At 59.5% G+C, this 19,144-nt stretch overlaps 3 protein-coding genes across 5 annotated transcripts; all 3 read right to left on the bottom strand.

Moving 5' to 3' along the window:
- Positions 1 to 268: 268 nt before the first annotated feature.
- On the bottom strand, positions 269 to 3,219 carry GJA4 (gap junction protein alpha 4). 2 transcript variants are annotated; one of them, XM_068159301.1, is made up of 2 exons: positions 3,146 to 3,219; positions 269 to 2,220 (listed from the first exon to the last, which is right to left on the bottom strand). In XM_068159301.1, the coding sequence occupies exon 2, from the start codon at positions 2,197 to 2,199 to the stop codon at positions 1,168 to 1,170; it is 1,032 nt and encodes a 343-aa protein (XP_068015402.1). In that variant the 5' UTR covers positions 2,200 to 2,220; positions 3,146 to 3,219; the 3' UTR covers positions 269 to 1,167. The 2 variants fall into 2 exon arrangements, with proteins under 2 accessions (XP_068015402.1, XP_068015403.1); XM_068159302.1 differs by lacking the exon at positions 3,146 to 3,219 and adding an exon at positions 2,809 to 2,936.
- A 2,009-nt stretch (positions 3,220 to 5,228) lies between these two features.
- Positions 5,229 to 10,629, bottom strand: GJB3 (gap junction protein beta 3). The gene is made up of 4 exons (XM_068159299.1): positions 9,362 to 10,629; positions 8,012 to 8,162; positions 6,155 to 6,939; positions 5,229 to 5,866 (listed from the first exon to the last, which is right to left on the bottom strand). Exons 3-4 carry the CDS (start codon positions 6,907 to 6,909, stop codon positions 5,851 to 5,853), a joined length of 771 nt encoding a protein of 256 aa, XP_068015400.1. The 5' UTR covers positions 6,910 to 6,939; positions 8,012 to 8,162; positions 9,362 to 10,629; the 3' UTR covers positions 5,229 to 5,850.
- Positions 10,630 to 11,571: 942 nt separating this feature from the next.
- Positions 11,572 to 18,832, bottom strand: LOC137451641 (gap junction beta-5 protein-like). Of its 2 annotated transcripts, XM_068159297.1 has the most exons (3): positions 18,728 to 18,832; positions 17,287 to 17,644; positions 11,572 to 16,211 (listed from the first exon to the last, which is right to left on the bottom strand). In XM_068159297.1, exon 3 carries the CDS (start codon positions 16,185 to 16,187, stop codon positions 15,321 to 15,323), a length of 867 nt encoding a protein of 288 aa, XP_068015398.1. In that variant the 5' UTR covers positions 16,188 to 16,211; positions 17,287 to 17,644; positions 18,728 to 18,832; the 3' UTR covers positions 11,572 to 15,320. The 2 variants fall into 2 exon arrangements, with proteins under 2 accessions (XP_068015398.1, XP_068015399.1); XM_068159298.1 differs by lacking the exons at positions 17,287 to 17,644; positions 18,728 to 18,832 and adding an exon at positions 16,366 to 16,518.
- Between the last annotated feature and the right edge of the window lie 312 nt (positions 18,833 to 19,144).

Raw genomic sequence — 19,144 nt, 5'->3', positions numbered from 1 at the left:
TCATCCAACTTTATTCAACAAGATGTAACACTGAGTCTGCCAAGGAGGGGAAGGAAACAGCACTGAGGGCAGTGCCCACATCCCACGCTCCTGCCTGGGTCACACAGGACCCACAGCTCCTTGGTCAGGGCAGGGCACTGCCCTTTCACAGCATCATGGCCTGGAGAAGATGGAATAACTCATGGCTGCGACTGGTCCTTCCATCCTGTCCCTTCCCCTCCCAGCACCTGAGCCCCCAGCAGGACATGACCAGTGCAAAGTCATAAAACCAGTAACTCCCCCCAGAACAGCAGCTGCCAGGCTAATTCCTCCCACCCAACCCACAGGGCTGGTGGGTGCATGGCCCAGGCGGGACACAGCTCCCCACATCCCCACACAACTGCACCTTTAAGGCAGAAACTTCATGCTCAGGCCAGTGGGTTAAAAATAACTTAAGAGGCACAAACCAGATGGGAAAGGGTCCAGGGCCAGGAGGTTGAGGTGGGGCTCACACTCCTAGGGCAGCCGAGGGGTGACCCTGCAGCCATCGGGATCAGCTGGGCACTGCAGAGCCCCAGCTGGGAGCTGCTGCCGGCTTAACCCCTCCGTGTCCCATGGGGAGGAGGCAGCGCCTGCAGCAAGCCCCGGGCAGGAGCTGCTGGTCCCACTGGCTCCATGCCGAGGTCACAGGAACAGCACAGGGCTGCCAGCCAGGAGTTATCCCAGGCTGAGTCTGCTCCGTGCAGGGGCTGGAGGCGAGTGGCTTCCCACGGCCACATCCTGGCTCTCACACCAGCAAGGGCTCCGGCAAGAGCCGGGAGATAGCTGAGCCGTGGACCCCAAAGGGCAGCAGCCTCCAGCCACGGCTCTGGGGACAGTCTGTTCCCAGCCTATGGCTCCAGAGATTTTTCCCTTTCCCACGGCAAGGCACATGGGACACAGCGTCCCGGGGAACTATCTGCAGCTTCCTTCCTTGCTGGGCCTGTGGGGAAAACAGGAGGGAGCAGAGGCTCCAGGGCAGCACTCAGCCCCACTCCTGAGCATTGCATCCCAGAATTGGGCAGGTCGAGGTGGGAACAATCTCCAGAGCAGGGCCCACCCATGTGGCACTGGGCAGGAGGCAGCTGCCTTTGCAGGCACAAGGGATCAAGAAAGGTCCCCCCTCAGCCAGCTGTGGCCAGCCTGGCACTAGACATACTGCTTCTTGGAGGCTGAGCTCCCGGGCCGGCTGCACAGCTTCTCCTCCAGGGCAGGGGCTTCAGCAGTCCTGGGGGCATAGGGGTCCGACAAGGGTCTGCTACTGCTGGCCAGTGCCAGATTCTCCTCATTGTGGAAGTTGGCCCAGTTCTGCTCACTGGAGAGCTTGTTGTAGGCCTGGTAGGGTGGTGTGTGGCTGTCGGCCATGGGCAGGAAGGGGTAGTGCTTGGGTGCATAGGGACCCGAGGCCACGTTGTCAGCAAAGGTGTCCTGGCTCGGGCCAGCCGGCCTCGACACCTTCTTGAGGTTGCTAAAGAGGTTCTTGCAGCAGAGGTGGAAAAGCTCTAGGAGATTCAGGACTAAGGAGACCAGGCCCATCACCAGCATGAAGATGATGAAGACGCTCTTCTCAGTGGGGCGGGAGATGAAGCAGTCCACCTGGTGGGGGCAGGGGTCCCTCTCGCACACGTAGCGGGGCAGCATGGAGAAGCCATACAGGTACCACTGCCCCACCAGGAAGCCAGCCTCAAAGATGCTCTTGCAGATCACGCTGATGATGTACGTCCACATCAGCGCCCCTCGGATCTTGAGCCGCCCGTCCTCGGTCACGTAGATCTTGGACATCTTCTTCTCCACCGCTGCCAGGGCCTGCTCGATCTTGGGGTCCTTGCTAAGCACAGCCCGGAGCTCGCTCTCCTGCTGCTTCAGCTTCTCCTCCTTCCGGGAGAGGTACACGACGTGGCCGAGGTAGATCAGGGTCGGGGTGCTGACGAAGAGGAACTGGAGCACCCAGTAGCGGATGTGGGAGATGGGGAAGGCTTTGTCGTAGCAGACGTTGGTGCAGCCTGGCTGCTTGGTGTTGCAGACGAAATCCGACTGCTCGTCCCCCCAGACGGACTCCCCGGCCAGGCCCAGGATGAGGATGCGGAAGATGAAGAGCACGGTGAGCCAGATCTTCCCAATCACCGTTGAGTGCTCCTGGACTTGGTCCAGCAGCTTCTCCAGGAACCCCCAGTCACCCATCTTCTAGGGACACTTCTGCCTCTGCCAGCAGAGAGAGGAGGGGAAGGGAAACAAATGAATCCTCCACTTCCATGCTGGAGAGCACAGGGCAGATGGACTCACCTCAGCCCCAGGCTTTGTTAGGAGGTGGCTGCTCTGCAGAGGGTCCCAGCAAAGGCACCAAGGAACAGCCCAAACCCTGGGAATGGAGGCTAGCAGCATTTGGGAGCCCAGGAGTAGGAAGATGGGGCTGAGGGAAAAGAAGCAGAGGAGGGATTCACCTCCCCCAGCAGCACCCAGCCTTCTGCACCTATGGTTCGGGGCTGTCCTGACTTCCCAAAACACAGCCCATGGGCTGCCCAAGGAGGTCACAGCCACAGCAGCCAGAGAGGTGACATGGCAGGGGCTCACAGGAACAGCTCAAAGTTGTCTCTTCCCCGGCTCTCCTGAGGCACAGAGAGCAGCAGGGTCGTGGTGAGGGAAGTGCAACCCTCCCAGGGTACAGCACTCATCCAAACACTCTGCCAGGGTTCACCCCATACCGGCAGGGCAGTTCCCAGCCAGTTCCCTTGCCGTGCAGCAATGACACCCAAACCTCACCCCCTTTGGGGACCCCCCGAGAGCACTCACCACACAGAGAACTGCTGCAGGGACCCCTGGGGGTGCCTCAGCCTTGACTCGCCGAGCCCAGTCCACATCCCCACGACTAGGAGGGAGAAAACAGCCCCAGCCCTGAGCCCTAATTAACCTCCGTTAATTAAACCGGCAGAGGTGTCAGCTGCGCCCGTTAAAGGGACACCCAGCCCGGGGATAGTGCCCCAAACAGCCGGTGAGGGCAGTGCAGGATGCGTCGATGCAGACAGCGGGTGGCAGAGATGATGGGGGTGTCCCCTGTCCCAGTGTTCCCTGTCCCGGTGTCTCCGAGCGGTGCCCAATGTCCCGGGGGTGCCGAGCACCCCTCACTCACCTCCGCCGCTCCGGACAGGTCCCGCCTGGTTCGGGCCGTGCTGGGTGTGAGGGGCCGGGCCGGGCCGGACGGCTTTGGCCGTGCGGGGCCCGGGGGGAGCCGGGGGAGGAGCGCGGGCAGGAAACCGGGGGCCGTGCCGCAGGTGTGCGGGGCCGCCCCCGCTCCGCTTCGCTGCCCCCGGCCGAGGGGGTGGCTCCAGCTTGGGGATCGGGGGTGATGGAGACGTGGAGCATTCCCCGGGGACAGCCGGGACCCTCCGGGACAGCCGGGACCCCCGCAGATCTGCGGGGCTGTGGGGGATAAAAGGGACCGCGGGGGACGGCCGGGACGCCCGGGGCCGAAGCTGTCGGGGCCAATAGGAAGCCCGGGTCTCGCTGCTCGGGTGTCGTTGCCCCCTCGCCCGCGGCTGTAGCTCCGCCACTGGGGAAAAACCCACTGAGGGGGGGTAGAGGGACGTGCCTGGCGTACGCGGAGCCTGCCCACAGGTGGGACCCTGAGCCTGGTACTCTGAGCCTGGTACCCCGAGCCTGGTACTCCACTGCGTGTCCGTAAAGATGGGGAGTGCATGTTGGGGGGCAGGGCCGGGGGGATGCCCCAGAGTATCCCCAGGGATGCTTCGTGCCCTGTCCGTCCCGGCCGAGCTGCTGCTAAGGATACGATGGGCGCTGGGTGGTGCTGGAGCCACACCGGAGCTACCCCGGCCCCGTGTGTCCGGGCTGAGTCGTGCCGGGCACCGGGGTACCGGGACCTTCCTCCCTCTTTTTAAGGGGAGTTTTACTGGCTTTACTGTCAGGGGGCTCAGAGGAGGGTGCAAGGGACAAGGAGCAGGGACAGTGGGTGGGCAGATGCTGATGTTTTATGCTAAAGTCCTGCTGGCTTTGAGCGGGGGACAAAACCCCGGTGTGTGCTCCCTGGGACTGTCTTGCAGAGGCCACCAAGGGCTGGCACAGGTGGCATGGAGAGATTGGGCTCTTGAAAGCAGAAACTGGGCCAGTTCACACACACAGAACTGGCAGCTGCTGCCTCTCCCGCAGTGAGATGTGGCATTTCCTGCTCCCACACAGGGCAGAGATGGGGCAGAGCTGTGGTCACATTGTTATGTTTAATGTCAAATAATTGTTGTGCTTCAGGTAATGCTCATGTGCCACTCCATGGCCTGGCACCAAGTGCTGCAGAGCCCAGTGCCCATCTCCCAGTCAGCCCACCATGAATCCTGCTTCCCCCTCCCACTACCCTATGGTAGTGGCTGCCCAGGTGGCATCATCCCCTTTTGGTGCCAGTCCCCAGTGATGCCAGCCCTTTATGGGTGAAAACAATCACCTCTGGGAAGCTGCTCCAAAACCACAAAGGAACCAGAGCTGCCCTCACCTATGAATGAGCCAGCTCCCACATTGCTTTACCCACCAGGAAGATGCCCAGCACAGGTTTCACCCACACCACTGGGTGTTCCATGGGGGTGTTCCAGAGCAGACCCACACTGATGTCAGAGCCAGTTCAGCCTCCTGGAGCATCTTTCCTTTGGCACAGGGCGCCCTGCCCTATGCCCAGGGCTGGCACCACAGGTGACATGGCGCTGGTGTGCCCACAGGAGCATCCCATGATGGAAGCACTTGCTCTGCGCCCCAGCACAGAGAGATGTCACCCTCCAGGCAGCTTGGACATCACCATCACAGCCTCTGGCAGCGTTTGTGCACACCCCGGCGGAGCGAGCAGGGAACACGCCTGGCTGGGGCACCAGCAGACCCCATGTGGGGCACTGCTTAAGGAGAGATTAAATGGAAATAATTTCTATTTATTGTAATATTTATCAGGCTTTAGTCAATAATTGATGCTGATCCCTCCTGCATTTCCTCGGGGGCCAGCGTGTGGTTCTGCAGAATGAAAGTTTAACGACGCGTGACGAGCTGGGAGGAGCTGGGAGCTCCACCCGAGCTGCCGGGCAAGACCTGGCCATGGGCTCCTGAAGAAAAACCTCTACAAATCCTTTTCTTCAGCCATCACCAGTCCCGTCCCCCGTTCCCCCCCCCGCCCCTCCCCTGCTTCCCCCTTCCCCTCCCCGATTTACAGCACGCAGAGCAAGTCCCTGTGTACAAACACCACAACGTTTATTGGCCTTTTGGAACCGCAGCTCCTGTCGCCTGTGCCGCAACCGTCAGGGGTGAGGGAGGATGTGAAGGTACCAAAGGAAGCAGCAGAGCCAGCAGGGGCGTTTGGGCAGGACAATGGCACGGTGCCTGCATGAGCACAGGCACCAGTACTGGCAAACTGGGGGCCGTCACTGTGCTGGGTGACACCAGCCCTGAGAGGGCACTGACCAATATGTTCATACGCAGAGCTGGAGGACCCAAGAGAAGCTGCTGGGATGCAGGAGTCCCCTTGCTCCCCCCTCACCATCCCCAGTCCCTGTGCTGTCCCAGCTTGATGGCTTCATCCTTGCAGCTCGTGACTGGGTTTGCTGCTGGGTAAGGTGCTGTGTTGATGTGATGGCCAAGCCCCACGGGGCCACCACATGCAGACAGAAGAGCTCCAGGGCTGCCCTAGCCTTACCTGCATCTGCTCAGGCACCCCTGGGTCTCTCCTGAGGGGCTTCAGTTTGCTGGCTGTAGTAATTTTTCACATGGATTGACTCTCAAGGGTTCAGGGACTTGGCAGGCTTGAGATGCTGCTGGGCCAAGTGGAAGGTGAAGGGGCTGGAACAGGTGGACTCACAGCTCCTCTCCTCTGTGGAAAGAACAGACACCCTCAGGCATGCCCACAGGCAGCAGGCAACCACCTGCCACAGGGACCCCTAGGGACATGCCCACAACCCCAGGCAAGAGGGTTCCCATGGGCATGACCCCTTCCCTTACAGCCATTGACATCCTGGCTGAAGAGTTTGGTGGTGACCTCACCAAGTGGCCACCTCAGGGGCTAGCCATCCCTGGACGTGCCTCCCTCCCTCTTTCCCTCCCAGCACCCGGCCAGACAGCAGCCCAGTTGGGAGCTGAGTCCCACAGAGCTGCCACGCACCTAGTCTGGGGCCTGTTGTCCTTCTCCTCCACCTTTGGGTGGCACTGGCAGGTGGAGGCCTTGCTGTAGCTGACAGAGCGCTTGACAGACTTCTTACACTTCCGCGCGCTCCGCACAACCCGCTTGAAGATGAGGTAGAAGATCTCACAGACAGTGAGGATGATGCAGATGGAGGAGGCTCCCACCATGAAATAGGTGAAGACTCTCTTCTCGGTTGGCCGAGCGATGTAGCAGTCCACGGTGTTGGGGCAGGGCTTGTCGGAGCACTTGACCAGCCGCGGCAAGTCGAAGCTGTCCCACATCTTGTGGAGGAGGTAGAGGAACAGGATCTCGATGATGAGCTTGAAGAAGAGGCTGAGCAGGTAAGTCCACCACAGCCCCCCGTGCTTCTTGCCCGTGTTACTGTAGAGCCTGGGACAATTCTCTCCATTCTTCTCCCGGTGCTTCCTCTCGCGGTCTTCCCGGTAAGCCACGTGCATGATGACCAGGAGGGAAGGGCAAGTGACAAAGATGAGCTGCAGGGCCCAGAGGCGGATGTGGGAGATGGGGAAGAAGTGGTCGTAGCAGACGTTGGCGCAGCCTGGCTGCCTCGTGTTGCAGTCAAAGTCCTTCTGCTCGTCGCCCCAGACGCGCTCGGCCGCCACCACGTAGACCAGCACGCGGAAGACGAAGACCACGGAGAGCCAGATGCGGCCGAAGGCTGTGGAGTACTTGTTGACCCCACTGAGCAGTGCCTGCAGGGTTTTCCAGTCCATGGTGGCTGGTGGAGAGCAGAGTTACCCAACCTGGAGGAGGAGCAGCAGAACGGTGGCTGAGGAGCAATGCGAGGCAGCAGTGGGGCAGCTCATCTCTGGCTGCACTTCTTACTCCCTGACCTCCTGGAGTCTCTCTTTCCACCACATTTGACTCATTTAGGGGGGGGACAAGATCCCACCTGCAGACAGTGAAGCCTGCCCTCACACCCTCTTAGGGAGAGGTGAGTCAACACCTCTACCCTTCCTTTCTGATGGAGCCTTTGCTGTAGAGAAAGAGCCACTTGGCCAAGTTCCTGCCACCAAGTCCCTGGCCTGATGGCACAGGTTGTGTAACTTGGCAGCACAATCTGCTGGAGTGGGCCAGGATCAACACTTGAATGCTGTGCAGGGCGCTTGGCACCTCAGCAAAGCAAAGGCTTTTGTGGACACCAGCCCTGCCAGCTGGCAGGACCCCTGGGACAAGGGTAGAAGGAGACCCTGGAGCACATTTCTGTTCCCAACCACCTCTTCCTCCTGCCCTGCTGCCCACAGAGGCAGTACCTGGAGGAGGCTACAGGAAAGCTGAGGAGGGGCTTTTTAGGAGGGCTTCTGCAGGGCTGGAGATCCAGGGACTTGCAAGGTTCTGGCAGAAAGAATATGCCAAAGCCCTGTGGGAACCACGACTGGCCCAGCAGGTTGGGGCCAAGGAGGTGGCACAGTGGCTGGCAAACACTTCCAAGGGGAACACATCCCAAATATCAGCAGCCCCAACCTTTAATTTCTGTGTTTTCTGAGAGAGATGTTTTGTGTCAGAAAAAGATGAGGCTGTTCAGACAAGTGCTTTGTTTCTGGCTGCTGAAGAGCACACCCTGGGAGAACAGGACCAGCCCAGGACCCAGTGGGCAGCTCCAATTTCAGGCCAAACCAATCATGGAATTGTTTTGGTTGGAAGAGACCTCTAAGATCACTGAGTTCAACCATCAACCTGATACCACCATGGCCACCAAAAGCTTTGTTCAACCCCCAAGAGCTAATTCCTTCCTTTCCAGCTCTTCAGGTCAGTCAGCATCTCACCTCCAAGGACCTGCTGCCCATCACCCCTCCAGCACCCTCCCAGACGTACCTGGGGGAGCCTCAAACTCCTTCCCCGCTCAGCGGGGGCTGTGGGGTAGGAAGTGCCCAGCTTGGGGCATAGCCAGGGCTGTGATGGTATGCAGACAATCAAGGTCCCCTTGTCCAGGGAAGGTTGTATGGCACGATGAGATGTCCCAGGGCTGCAAGGAAGGAACAGAGCCTGAAGTGCTGCCTGGAGCACATGAAGCCACCAGGAGCCTATCCCTGGCTGGGGCTACTGCAGACCAAGTCCCAGACCTGTCACTGCAGACCCCAGGCTGCTGGCCCAGGGATGTACCAAGTGTGGCTGAGCCAAGTGGGGCCAGGCTGGGGACTGTGTGCCAGCCTGTACCGAGTGCCAGGGCAGGGTCTCTGTCTGTGCCCCCACATCTTTGCTCTCCTCCCACCTGGAACCAGGAAATCCTCCTCCTTGGCGGACCCATGGTAGCAAGCCAGGGTGAGCAGCAATGTGGAGAGAAGCAGCTGCTTTCCCACCTCAGCTGGTACCAATGGCTGGAGCACCTGCATGCCCCCAGGGTCAGTGCCCCCTTGCCAGCCTGCCAGTTCACCCATGCCCCCATCCCAGTGCCTTTCCAGCACTAGTACCCAGTTGTCCAGCACCTTTGTGCCCAGCACAGCTCACTACTGGCTCCAGCCATGGACCCATGGTGGGATGGGAAGGGGGTATGAGCTCCGTGCCAGGCCATGTGCTGGGTACAGTGCTGTGGGAGCCCTGCAGCATGGGCAGCACTGGCAGGCAGCCAGCCAGAGCAGAGGCAACGCTCCAGGTGTGCTCAGCTATGCCTGCAGCACTCATTTGCCTCCCATGAAGCCCAGCAAACTTGGCAGCCCCCGGCGTGCCAGTCTGCTGTGTCACCAGCAGGTCCTGCCCCATGTGGGTACAGCAGGGTGTTGGGCTCGAAATTGCCCGGTTCCTGCCTGGGGTACAAACACATCAGAGCGCAGCTGAGCCCGTTCTCGGGGGGGGGGGGGGGGGGGGGGGGAAGGGGCGGGTGGGGGGAGAAGGTGAGAATTCAGTCTCTTTCAGTCCCTGGGGAGGGTGATGGGACAGAGAAGCAGGTTCTGAAGTGCTACTCCTGCTCCTTGGCATGCCACGCTGTGCCAGCCCCCTGCATCACCAGCATCATGGGCCAGGGACCCCAATGCTGCCTGCAGGGTCCCAAGGTGCCACTGTGTGATGCTGGACACCCCACATTCAGCCACTTCAGGCACAGCAACCCCAGCCCCAACCCAGTTCCCACCCACACCTCCTTAGCACCTTGGGGTCTGTGCCCCGCAACCAGCAGGTCCCCAGCAGCCCCATGAGCACCCCACAGCACTGCCCACCCACTAGAGGTACCTGCCCAGCCAGGAAAGGGCCAGATGGAGGTGGCCGTGCCCAGGCAGCTTTGGCAGCAGGGATTCTCTGTCCTGGTGTGAGTCTGGAGCCCTCCTGCGTGCCCAGGCTGTGTCCGCGGCGCTGAGCGGTGAGGGGAGGGGAAGGGTGGTTTGCTCTGCTCCCAGTCACTGGGTGAGTCTGGCAAACAGCTCCTGCAGAGCTTCTCCTCCGTGCACAAGCAGCCACACGCTCGGGTTGAACAATCAAGGCGGGTCAGGTCCTGCAGTGAGATCAGCGGGGCTGGATTCCTCTGCGAGTGGCTCCTGCCAGGTGATGCCCTGTCCCCTGCCCAGCTGGCTCTGGGCAAAGCCAGCACCGACTGCGGGGCGAGCCCAGGACGGCTGGGGATCAGCACCAGGCTCACTCCAGCCCCCCAGCTCTGGGTCAGTCAGCAGCTGTTGCTCAGGATCACAAATTGCACAATTCCAACCCACTGCTGCAAGGATTTTGCCTCGGAAATAGTTTTGCAACAGCTCATCAGTGCCTCCAACCCACGGCAACCTGAGCCACCGCCCTGCCAGCGCTGGGGCGTCCTGGACAAGACCTTTCCCAAAGAGTGGCACAGCCCAGGTGGCAGAGCGTGGCACTAGGATCCCCGTTCAGCGGGATGCTGCCCTGCCAGCGGCCTCCAGGCCCGTCCTCGTGGGACCTGGATGTGTCCCTAAGGGATGTCCCTCTCCCCAGAGTGCCGATGGCTTGCAGAAGGCTGAGCCAGCTCCTCTGTGCCCAAGGATCCGGGTGCCTGCTCAGCCACCCCCCGTGGAGCTGCCCTGTGCGGAGCCTCTGCAGAGGTGGCCAGGCAGGGATTCGTTTCCGCTTGCCCGAGGCCTCTTGGCTGCCCCGAAGCGTTCCTGGCATTGCTCTGGCACACCCTGGGGCCAAGCACGCCACGGTGCTTTCCTTGGCCCTTGGCGCCCCACAGGGCTCTTCACCGGGGCCACTCCTCCCACGGGGACATGTTTGAAGAGCTGAGTGCTTGATGCCCCGAGAGCTTTGCTCCCCGCACTCGTGGTGGATAAGGAGCTGCTCCTCCAGCAGCTTTTGGGCTCCAGGAAGTCAGCTGAAGTGTGTGGGGATTTTCCAGGCTTGGAAGCACAGCAGGGAGAGGTCACAGGAATGAAAATCCAAAGCAAACCCTCACGGAAGCCTGGGGGTGCAGAGTGGGGTGACCCCAGAGGAAGGGACAGACCCAGGCACCCTCATCACAGAGGAGAGCAAAGGGGGCTCTGGAGCTTCCCCTCACCCAGGAGCTGCCTCTGCAGGGCTCTATCTGCAGGATCAGGAATCTGAGCTATGCTGCAGGGAGCCGGTGTGTCGGGAGCTGCCTCAGAAATCTGGGGGCTGTGGCTTTTGAGATGAAAAGGCCAGAAGAGAAGGGAGCCAGTGAGAACCAGCAGCAGGTCTGAATTCTTGTGGAGGCATCAGCTCCCTGCCCCACAGTAAACCCCTGTGAAGCCCAGGTGAAAAGCAGGGCCAGACCCCCTCCAGCAGCCTCTTGCTTCCAATTTGGGCACTTCAGGAGGGGCCACGTGGCCACGGCAAGAAAGTTCAGGTGCTTTTGCCAGAGGCAGAAGATTCCCCCTGAGGCAGTTGGGTGGGGAAGGGAAACACCCCGTGTTTTGCTGTGCTTTGCAGTGCTGAGCTGGCGTTTTGGGTGTCCCAGCAGAGAGCAAGGCCCTGCACCCCACCTGCCACCCCCCTGCTGACTGATCCGGCGTGGGCACAGGGACAAGGTGCCAAGGCAATTTTTGCTGCTCTCAGCACCAGGGAGCCCTTGGAGGAGCATTTGGTACATGTCCCAGGGCGTGCCACCCTGCTCCATCTCAGTGGGTGATGGGTAAAAGGCTCCAGTGCCAGACGTGAGCACTAGAAACACTCTGTGACTTCCAGGGGCCCGACCTCGGGTCCTTCATCAAGGGAAAGCCCAAGCAGCAGAGCCAAACGCTGCAGGGAAACCTCAAAGTCTCTTTAAAAGGGGCTTAGCTGGGGCATGGCAGGGGGCAGCACTTGGCTGCCTGCTGGGCCCCAGCCCTGCCTTTCATCTCCAGCATCCTGGCATCCTGTCATTCCCACCCCAAGGCCATGTCCCTGGGGAGGAGACCTCCCTTCCAAGAAGAGTCACAGGAGCCTGGGAGTCAGCAGCTGGAGCAGCTACTTGATCCATTACGATGGGTGTAAATCAGAGCTTCTCTTTAACTCCCAGCAAGGAGAGGGTTTTGGGGCAGGGGAGGAGCAAGGCACTGCAGGGAAGGACAGGCTGCCCCTGCCCTGTGCCACCATGCATGCCAGCCCCACACATCCCTACCAGGCTGGAAGCAGTGATGGGTTTGTTTTAGATCTCCTCTCCCCAAAATTCAGAGGGCTTTCTGGTCACCCCACGAGCAAATACAATGCCCTGGATGACGATGGAAGGTCTGGCAATGTTTATTTGCTTTCCTATCCACACTGCTCCTGCCTCTTCCCCCAGTGCCTTGCGTCCCAGGAGGTGGCCCAGCCTCCAGCCCCCCATTTCTGCAGCAACAACTGGGGTAACCTCAGAAGCAGGTTAGAAAGAAGCTGCCAAATTCATGGATTCATAGAGCCATAGAATGGTTTGGAAAGGACCTTAAAGGTCATCTAGTTCCAAGCCCCCCTTCCATGGGCAGGTTCACCTTCTGCTACACCAGAATGCTCAAGGCCTCATCCAACCTGCCCTTGAGCACCTCCAGGGAGGGGGCATCCACAGCCTCCCTGGGCAGCCTGTTCCAGTGTCTCACCATCCTCGCTGTCAAGAATTTCCTCCCAATCTCCAGTCTCAATCTGCCCTCCTCAAGCTTAAATGTCCCCATTTGCCCAGCCAGTCCCACTGATCCCAAGCCTGGATGGTGCAAGACACCTGGGGCTCTGCAGTGCTCATTCCCAGCGAGATAAAGCAGCACAACAAGAGAGGGCAGCTGGCTCAGCAGGGCTCTCGCGACGGCCGCAGCCACAGCTGCCGCTTTGATGTGCGGAAGTGGGGCAGGCAGGCAGGGTGGCTGCCCTGGGTCTCATCCTGATTAGCACTCGTGGCTGAGGAACACCTCAGGACTTTGCCAATCGAGGACAGCGTTGATCAAGAGCGGCCAACCTCACTTGAAAACAAACAGCCCAGCCCTAGCTCTTTAAATCTCCAGGCTGTGGCTTGCACACAAAGAACAACTTTGTATGCTCTGGACAAGAAAGGTCCGGTAAGGAAAGCCTTCAGGTGGCTAATCCAGCAAACAGCCATGACAGCAGACAGGAGGCAGAGCTCAGCACAGCTTCACTTGAAAGGAGAGGGTGGAATCCATCTGTGTTTCACCATTTGGACATTAGGAAGAACTTCTTTGCTATAATCAGCCAAAGGGATGAGCAGAGGGCTGGAGCTGCTCTGCTATGAGGACAGACTGAGGGAGTTGGGGCTGTGCAGCCTGGAGAAGAGAAGGCTCTGAGGAGACCTAGCTGTGGCCTTCCAGGATCTGAAGGGGCTACAAGAAAGCTGGGGAGGGACTTTTGAGGGTGTCAGGGAGCGATAGGACTGGGGGGGATGGAACAAAACTAGAAATGGGTAGATTCAGATTGGATGTTAGGAAGAAGTTCTTCCCCATGAGGGTGGTGAGACACTGGCAGAAGTTGCCCAGGGAGGTGGTGGAAGCCTCATCCCTGGAGGTTTTTAAGGCCAGGTTGGATGTGGCTCTGAGCAAACTGATGTAGTATGAGGTGTCTCTGGCCATGCCAGGGGGATTGGAACTGGCTGATCCTTGAGGTCCCTTCCAACCCTGACAATTCTATGATTCTATAAAGGTGGTGAAACACTGGATCAGGTTGCCCAGGATGGTGCTGGTGGAGACCCCATCCCTGGAGACATTCGAGGTCAGGCTTGATAGGGCTCTAAGCAACCTGCTCTACTTGCAGATGCCCCTGCTGACTGCAGGGGGGTTGGACAAGATGACTTTCAAAGGTCCCTTCCAACCCAGTGCATTCTATGATTCTATGATCTGCCTCTATCTTACCCTAAAGGTCTCCAAACTCACCAGAGTCAGCATAAGGAACTCACCATGTACCAGAGGGCACTGGGCTGGCAGCAGGGATCCCTCCAGGACTCTTCCACCATTCTCATCCTCATGGGGCAGCCAACCTCTTCCCTGCCTGCCCTCAGCACCCTCTAGCCATATCAACCCCTCTGTCTCCCTTCCTCAGTGCACCCAGGCTGGTCTCTTTCTTCAGGGTGTGCTGTGGGAAGGAGCTCAGCTTTGCCCAGAGCAGTTCTCAGGTGGGATCTGGTTCATGGTGCCAGGATGGCTGCAAAGTAACAGTAGCTGCAGTGACCTGAGGGGACATGGTGACAGCATCCTCCTCCCTGTGCCGCTTCCTTTGGGCAGAGCCAGCGAGCCAGGGGACTGTTGGTGCTCATGGAAATCATCATCATAACAACAATCACACCCTCTAAATACAGTGAAACCAGCAACAGCTCGAGCTGGATGTTCCACGTTAATGTCACTTAGGAGTGCACTTGCCATGAAATGATTGTTAATTATTCATCCCAGCTAATGCTCAGCCACCGCTGATGGCCTCGGGAGCTGCCTGAGTCACGGCGATGAATTATGACAATAAACCAGACCCCATTCTGCCTTTTAATGGGGTTGGTTAATCACTGGTTGGGATGGTTTTCCTCTCCTCTGTCTGGGTGCTTTTCCTCTGCCAGGCCAGGAAGATCCAGCAGCCCACAGTGGGCTCTGCCTGCCCGGCTGCATCCTTGCCCCTGCTGCATCCTCGCCCCTGCTGCAGTGGCTGTGGCACCCAGCAAGTGTTCTTGACCCCACTCAGCTCATGAGTGAGATTAATGATGATCACGTTGGGCTGAAGTGGCCCTGACACCTGTGGGGTAGCTTAGGTAGGGTGAGGGATAGGAAGAGGGGTTCCCCCAGGGGGCTTGAGGGTGCCCATCCTGGCTGACCCCTTTTCCCTGCCACATCACAGAAGTGTAGGGGTTGGAAGGGACCTCTGGAGATCCAACCCCCCTAAAGAAGGTCACACAGGAACACATCCAAGTGGTTTTGGAATGTCTCCTGAGATGGAGACTCCACCACCTTTCTGGGCAGCCTGTTCCAATGCTCTGTGACCCTTAAATTGGAGAAGTTCCTCCTTGTGTTTGGATGGAACTTCCTATGCTCAAGTTTGTGCCAGCCATGGGACCCTGGGGATGGTGACACCTGTGGGTGTGCCCACCTGTGCCCAGCAGCTCACCTTAAATCAACAGTGTATTTATTTGGTTGAAAGCCTGGCATTGCAGGGTGACAGTGAAGCTGTCCTCCTTGCTTGCCTGCACCCAGTGCCTGCTGAATGCACCCAGAGTTTTGCTGGTGACCTGCTGGGTGCAGGCACAACCCCTTCCCTGAGCAGTGCAATATACTAGCACCCCATGCACCCCAAAGGCTACCTGCCTGGCTCCAGCCAAAGCCATCACTCATGCCAGCTCCAGGGGCTGCTCTCTTTTTCAGTGACTTCTCTCCAGCAGGCCTGAGCCTCTGGCTGGTGGTTTGTCACCATGGCTGGTCCAAACCCAGGGTGGAGCTGCCTGTGGAAATGTTGCTTCTCCAGGGGTGATGCAGCCCTTGCTCCTCTCTTCACAGAGTCATAGAATGCTTTGGGTTGGAAGGGACCTTTTGTGCCCAAGGAGCAGGAGAACAACTGCTTTGGCCATCGCCTCTGAGGGACAAACATTTTTATTCATTGCAATGATACCCTCAGGACCAGCTAAACCAGCCCAGCTGGGATAGGCTTGATCTCCAGGCACAGCTGCCAGTTCACCACCACAACAGAGCTGCCCATCCCTGCCAGCTCTTGAGGACCACACACGTCCTACAGCACCCAGTTTTAGCCCGAATGAGGGTAACCAGCTCCTGCTTTCCCCCAGGCGGCTCTAGGAAAGAGTCTCCTCCTCAGGCAGCGTGTCAGGGGTGGAAGTTGTGAGGGGGATGGAGGTCGTGAGGGGGATGGAGGTTGTGAGGGGGATGGAGGTCGTGAGGGGGATGGAGGTCATGAGGGGTTTGCAGCCCACCCCGTGGCAAACCTGCCCGTCCGTGCCCGCGGGCTCGGCGCGGTCGCTGCGGCGCCGGTGGCTCTCGTGGCTGCTGAGCAGGAGGCGCTCCCGGCACCGCTTGCCGACCAGGTAGGCAGCCTCGACGAGGTTGAGCACCACGCAGATGCAGGTGGTGACCACCATGAAGAGAGTGAAGATGGTCTTCTCGGTGGGCCGGGAGATGAAGCAGTCCACCACGTTGGGGCAGGGCTGCAGCTCGCACTTCACCAGCCGGGGCAGGCTGTAGTTCTCGTAGAAGCGGTAGAAGATGTAGAGGAAGACCACGTCCACGCTGGCCTTGAAGATGAGGCTGAGCAGGTAGGTCCACCAGAGCCCCCCCCGCTTCTTGCCGGGGGGGTAGGTGCAGTGGTAGCTGTCCCCGCCGGCTTCGCGGCACCTCTGCGCCTTGGCCTCCCGGTAGGCCACGTGCATGATGACCAGGAGAGACGGACAGGTCACCAGGATGAGCTGCAGGGCCCAGAGGCGGATGTGGGAGACGGGGAAGAAGTGGTCGAAGCAGACGTTGGTGCAGCCTGGCTGCAGCGTGTTGCAGTCAAAGTCCTTGTGGTCGTCGCTCCAGACCTTCTCGGTGGCCACCACATAGACCAGCAGGCGGAAGATGAAGACGAGGGAGAGCCAGATGCGGCCGAAGGCTGTGGAGTACTTGTTGACCCCACTGAGGAGCCCTTCAAACACCCCCCAGTTCATGGTCCCCTGATGCCTCTAGCTAGCCTGGGAGGAGAGAGAAGATAGAGTCAGACCAAAGCAGCAGCCAGAGGTCCTCTACAGAGCATCCAAAGCACCAAGCCTGCCTGGGTGGCCTTGGAGACCATCTCTGGCCTTCACCTGCACACAGAAGGACACTTGACACGTCCCCAGCACAGACCTGGTCCTGTTGAGGAGTCTCTGTGGAGCACTGTCCCCTTCTGCAGGGTCATAGGCACCCGGTGAAGCCCAAAGCATCCTCCAGCCACAAGCAGCTGCGCTCCACAGCTCAGCCCTCACCAACCTGTGCCACCCACTCCAGCTCCCGCCTCGCTGCCCAGGTATTTGTTATTGATTTCCTTCACGTTGCCAGGCCTGGCCCAGGCAGAGGACAAATAGGAGGAGTTGGGGCATGACTCATCTGGCTCCACTGCACTGTCCTCTCCCATCGCTGGAATCTGCCAGCACCTCCATTCCCCCACTTGGGCAGCGTGGGAGGAGCCTGGATCCAACCCGTGATTTGCCTACATGCCATGCCCACACACCATGCCCACACACCATGCCCACACCAGGCACGGCACAGCCCGGAGCACAGGCAGCAGGTGAGCTAGGGAGGGGGCTGTACAGCCCGAGGTGCTGCCCCAGGGCTGGACAACTACAAGAACCAATTCTCCTCAGCTCAGGTTCACCTCAGCTTGCTCCCACCCAGGCTCTGGATTGCACTGTGCCCAGAAACCCAACTGGAGTGGGGCTGCAGCCGAGCAGGGCTGCCAGGGCTGTGCTTGGCACTGACTCTCCTGATGTATTTCAGTGAAATAAGAAGATTGCCCCTCGCTGGCAGACCTCTGGGCGGGGGGGGGGAGGGGGGAGGTGCCCTGCTGCACACACCCTGGCCCGTGATACACACAGCCTCCAGGCCTGCAACCCCCTGATTCCTCCTTCCCCATCCACAATTCCACCACCGGCCACGGCTGTGCCCAGCACCCTGGCACCGGGCCGCGCTCTGCAGGCTACACCCTGCAGCAGATGCACCTATCCCGGCCCCAACCCCACCTCAGCAGGGCTGGGGGCTGCCGCAGAGGAGCGTTTGGCTGCCACTTACCGTCGGGATGTCCCCACTGCCGAGCCCGGCGCTGGTGCCGGTCCGTGCTTGCCCAGGGCAGGAAGGCATCGCCTGCCTGCCGAGCGCCGGCACCACGTGAGTCACCCTTGGGAGCAAGGAGGAGATTCCCAGGAAGAAGGGATGGGGTTCCAGGTCGGTCCCCACGTGTCCCGTGAGCTGCCAGGTTTCCTGGAGTGAAAGGTGCCCAATCCTGCTGCGGTGCAGGAAAGGGCTGCAACAGCTGCTCTGCCGCGGGCAAGGGTGGGTGCTTGAGGCCAGCTGCCCTCAGGCGGTGCAGGCGTGCCAAGGTGCCCGTCGTGGCTTGGGGTCTCTCCAGCCCATCGTCCCGTGGTTGGACCTGCAACGGGGCCGCGGCTGGAGCCCCGGGAGCCTCAGGAGCCCCGGGAGCCTCAGGAGCCCCCTGCCCGAGGCTCTGGGAGCCACTCAGCCGAGCTCCTCCCTTTCTAATCTCTTTTCACCTAAACTTTGCACCACGACAACAGCTCCAGGGGAGCCTTCATCCCATCCCACCCCACCTCCTGACGAGTGGGTGGCAGCTGAATGTTTCACCGAGAGTTAATTAACCACTTTTCCTGAGCTTCCCATCACCTGCAAGCTGCAACAAGTCCCTTCCCCATCACGGGAGCCCTCCCACCAGGAGCCCCCAGCTCACAGAACCCCCTCTTTGAGGTCTGACCCCCCCACCTTGAGGCTCTGAGCAGAGAGCAGGGGTGCAGGGGGGGTCAGATGGGTGGGGATCCAACAAGGGGATTTCAGGTAGAGCTGGAGGAGCAAGCAGAGGTTTCCTTTCCAATCCTGCTGGGGTTAAAAAAACCCTCCAAACATAAATAAATAAATAAAGCTAGAGAAACAAATCTAAACAGCTGTAAAGTAAATTACCAGTGTTTGTGGATGGCTCCAGGGAAGAGTTCTGCAGTTTGAAACCAAACAAGCTCTTGTTTTCTTCCTTCCCCCACATGTCTGTGCAGTGACTGTGTCAGGAAAGGGCTTCCCAGGGGCTCTGTCCCCCCATGAGCAAGCAGAGCAGCACCCACCCCACCAGCACCCACCTGTGGGTGGGTCCTGCTCCAGTCAGCCCCCAGGCTTGTGAATGTGTAAAAGGCCTCTGGTGGTTTGCTGCTCTCTGGGTTAGAATCCCCTCTTTTGGGGAGCTGCCAGGTGTGATGGGCAGTTTCTGGTGGTGCTAGGCTCCAGGTACATCACACAGCCCCTGGTGGCCATCCCAGGAGCATGGGTGCAGCCACTGCAACCCTGTTTTGTCCCCAAAACCTTGGTTAGATGGCAGGAGGGGAAGGTTTCCCAAAGGTGTGGTTGAGGTCCCACCCCTGGGGACATGCAAGGTCAAACTTGATGTGGCCCTGAGCAGCCTGATCTAGCTGGAGATGTCCCTGCTGACTGCAGAGGGGCTGGGCAGGATCACCTTTTGAAGGTCCCTTCTGTGACTGGCCATGCAGCTTCCCTCTCTCCATCCTGCAGGCTGGGACTGTGCCACTGAGATGAAGTGATCAGCCCCATCTGCCTGGCAAATACCTGATGGGGGCACAACAGAAAAATCAACAGGGAGAGAGAAAACCAGAGTGAGAAGAAGCAAGAGGCAAGAGGCTCCTGAGCAGCAGATAGGGCTGACCCCAGGCAGCAAAAGCCACAGCAGCTCATGGGACATCCTCTGCCCTTGGGCTGGGGGGCACCAAGCTCCTGCAGCCAGAGCTGAGTCCAGCCAGCAAGAGCCACAGCTGGAGGTGTTTAAGAGGAGGCTGGATGAGGCACTTGGTGCCATGGTTTAGTTGATTAGATGGTGTTGGGTGGCAGGTTGGACTCGATGATCTTGAAGGTCTTT

The sequence above is a fragment of the Melanerpes formicivorus genome, unplaced genomic scaffold, assembly GCF_026170545.1.
Source record: "Melanerpes formicivorus ecotype bairdi unplaced genomic scaffold, bMelFor1.0.p_v2 SCAF_45, whole genome shotgun sequence".
In the NCBI taxonomy this organism is placed as follows: domain Eukaryota; kingdom Metazoa; phylum Chordata; class Aves; order Piciformes; family Picidae; genus Melanerpes; species Melanerpes formicivorus.
Note: the sequence above shows the minus strand (reverse complement) of the source record. Positions and strands in the feature narration are given on the sequence as shown.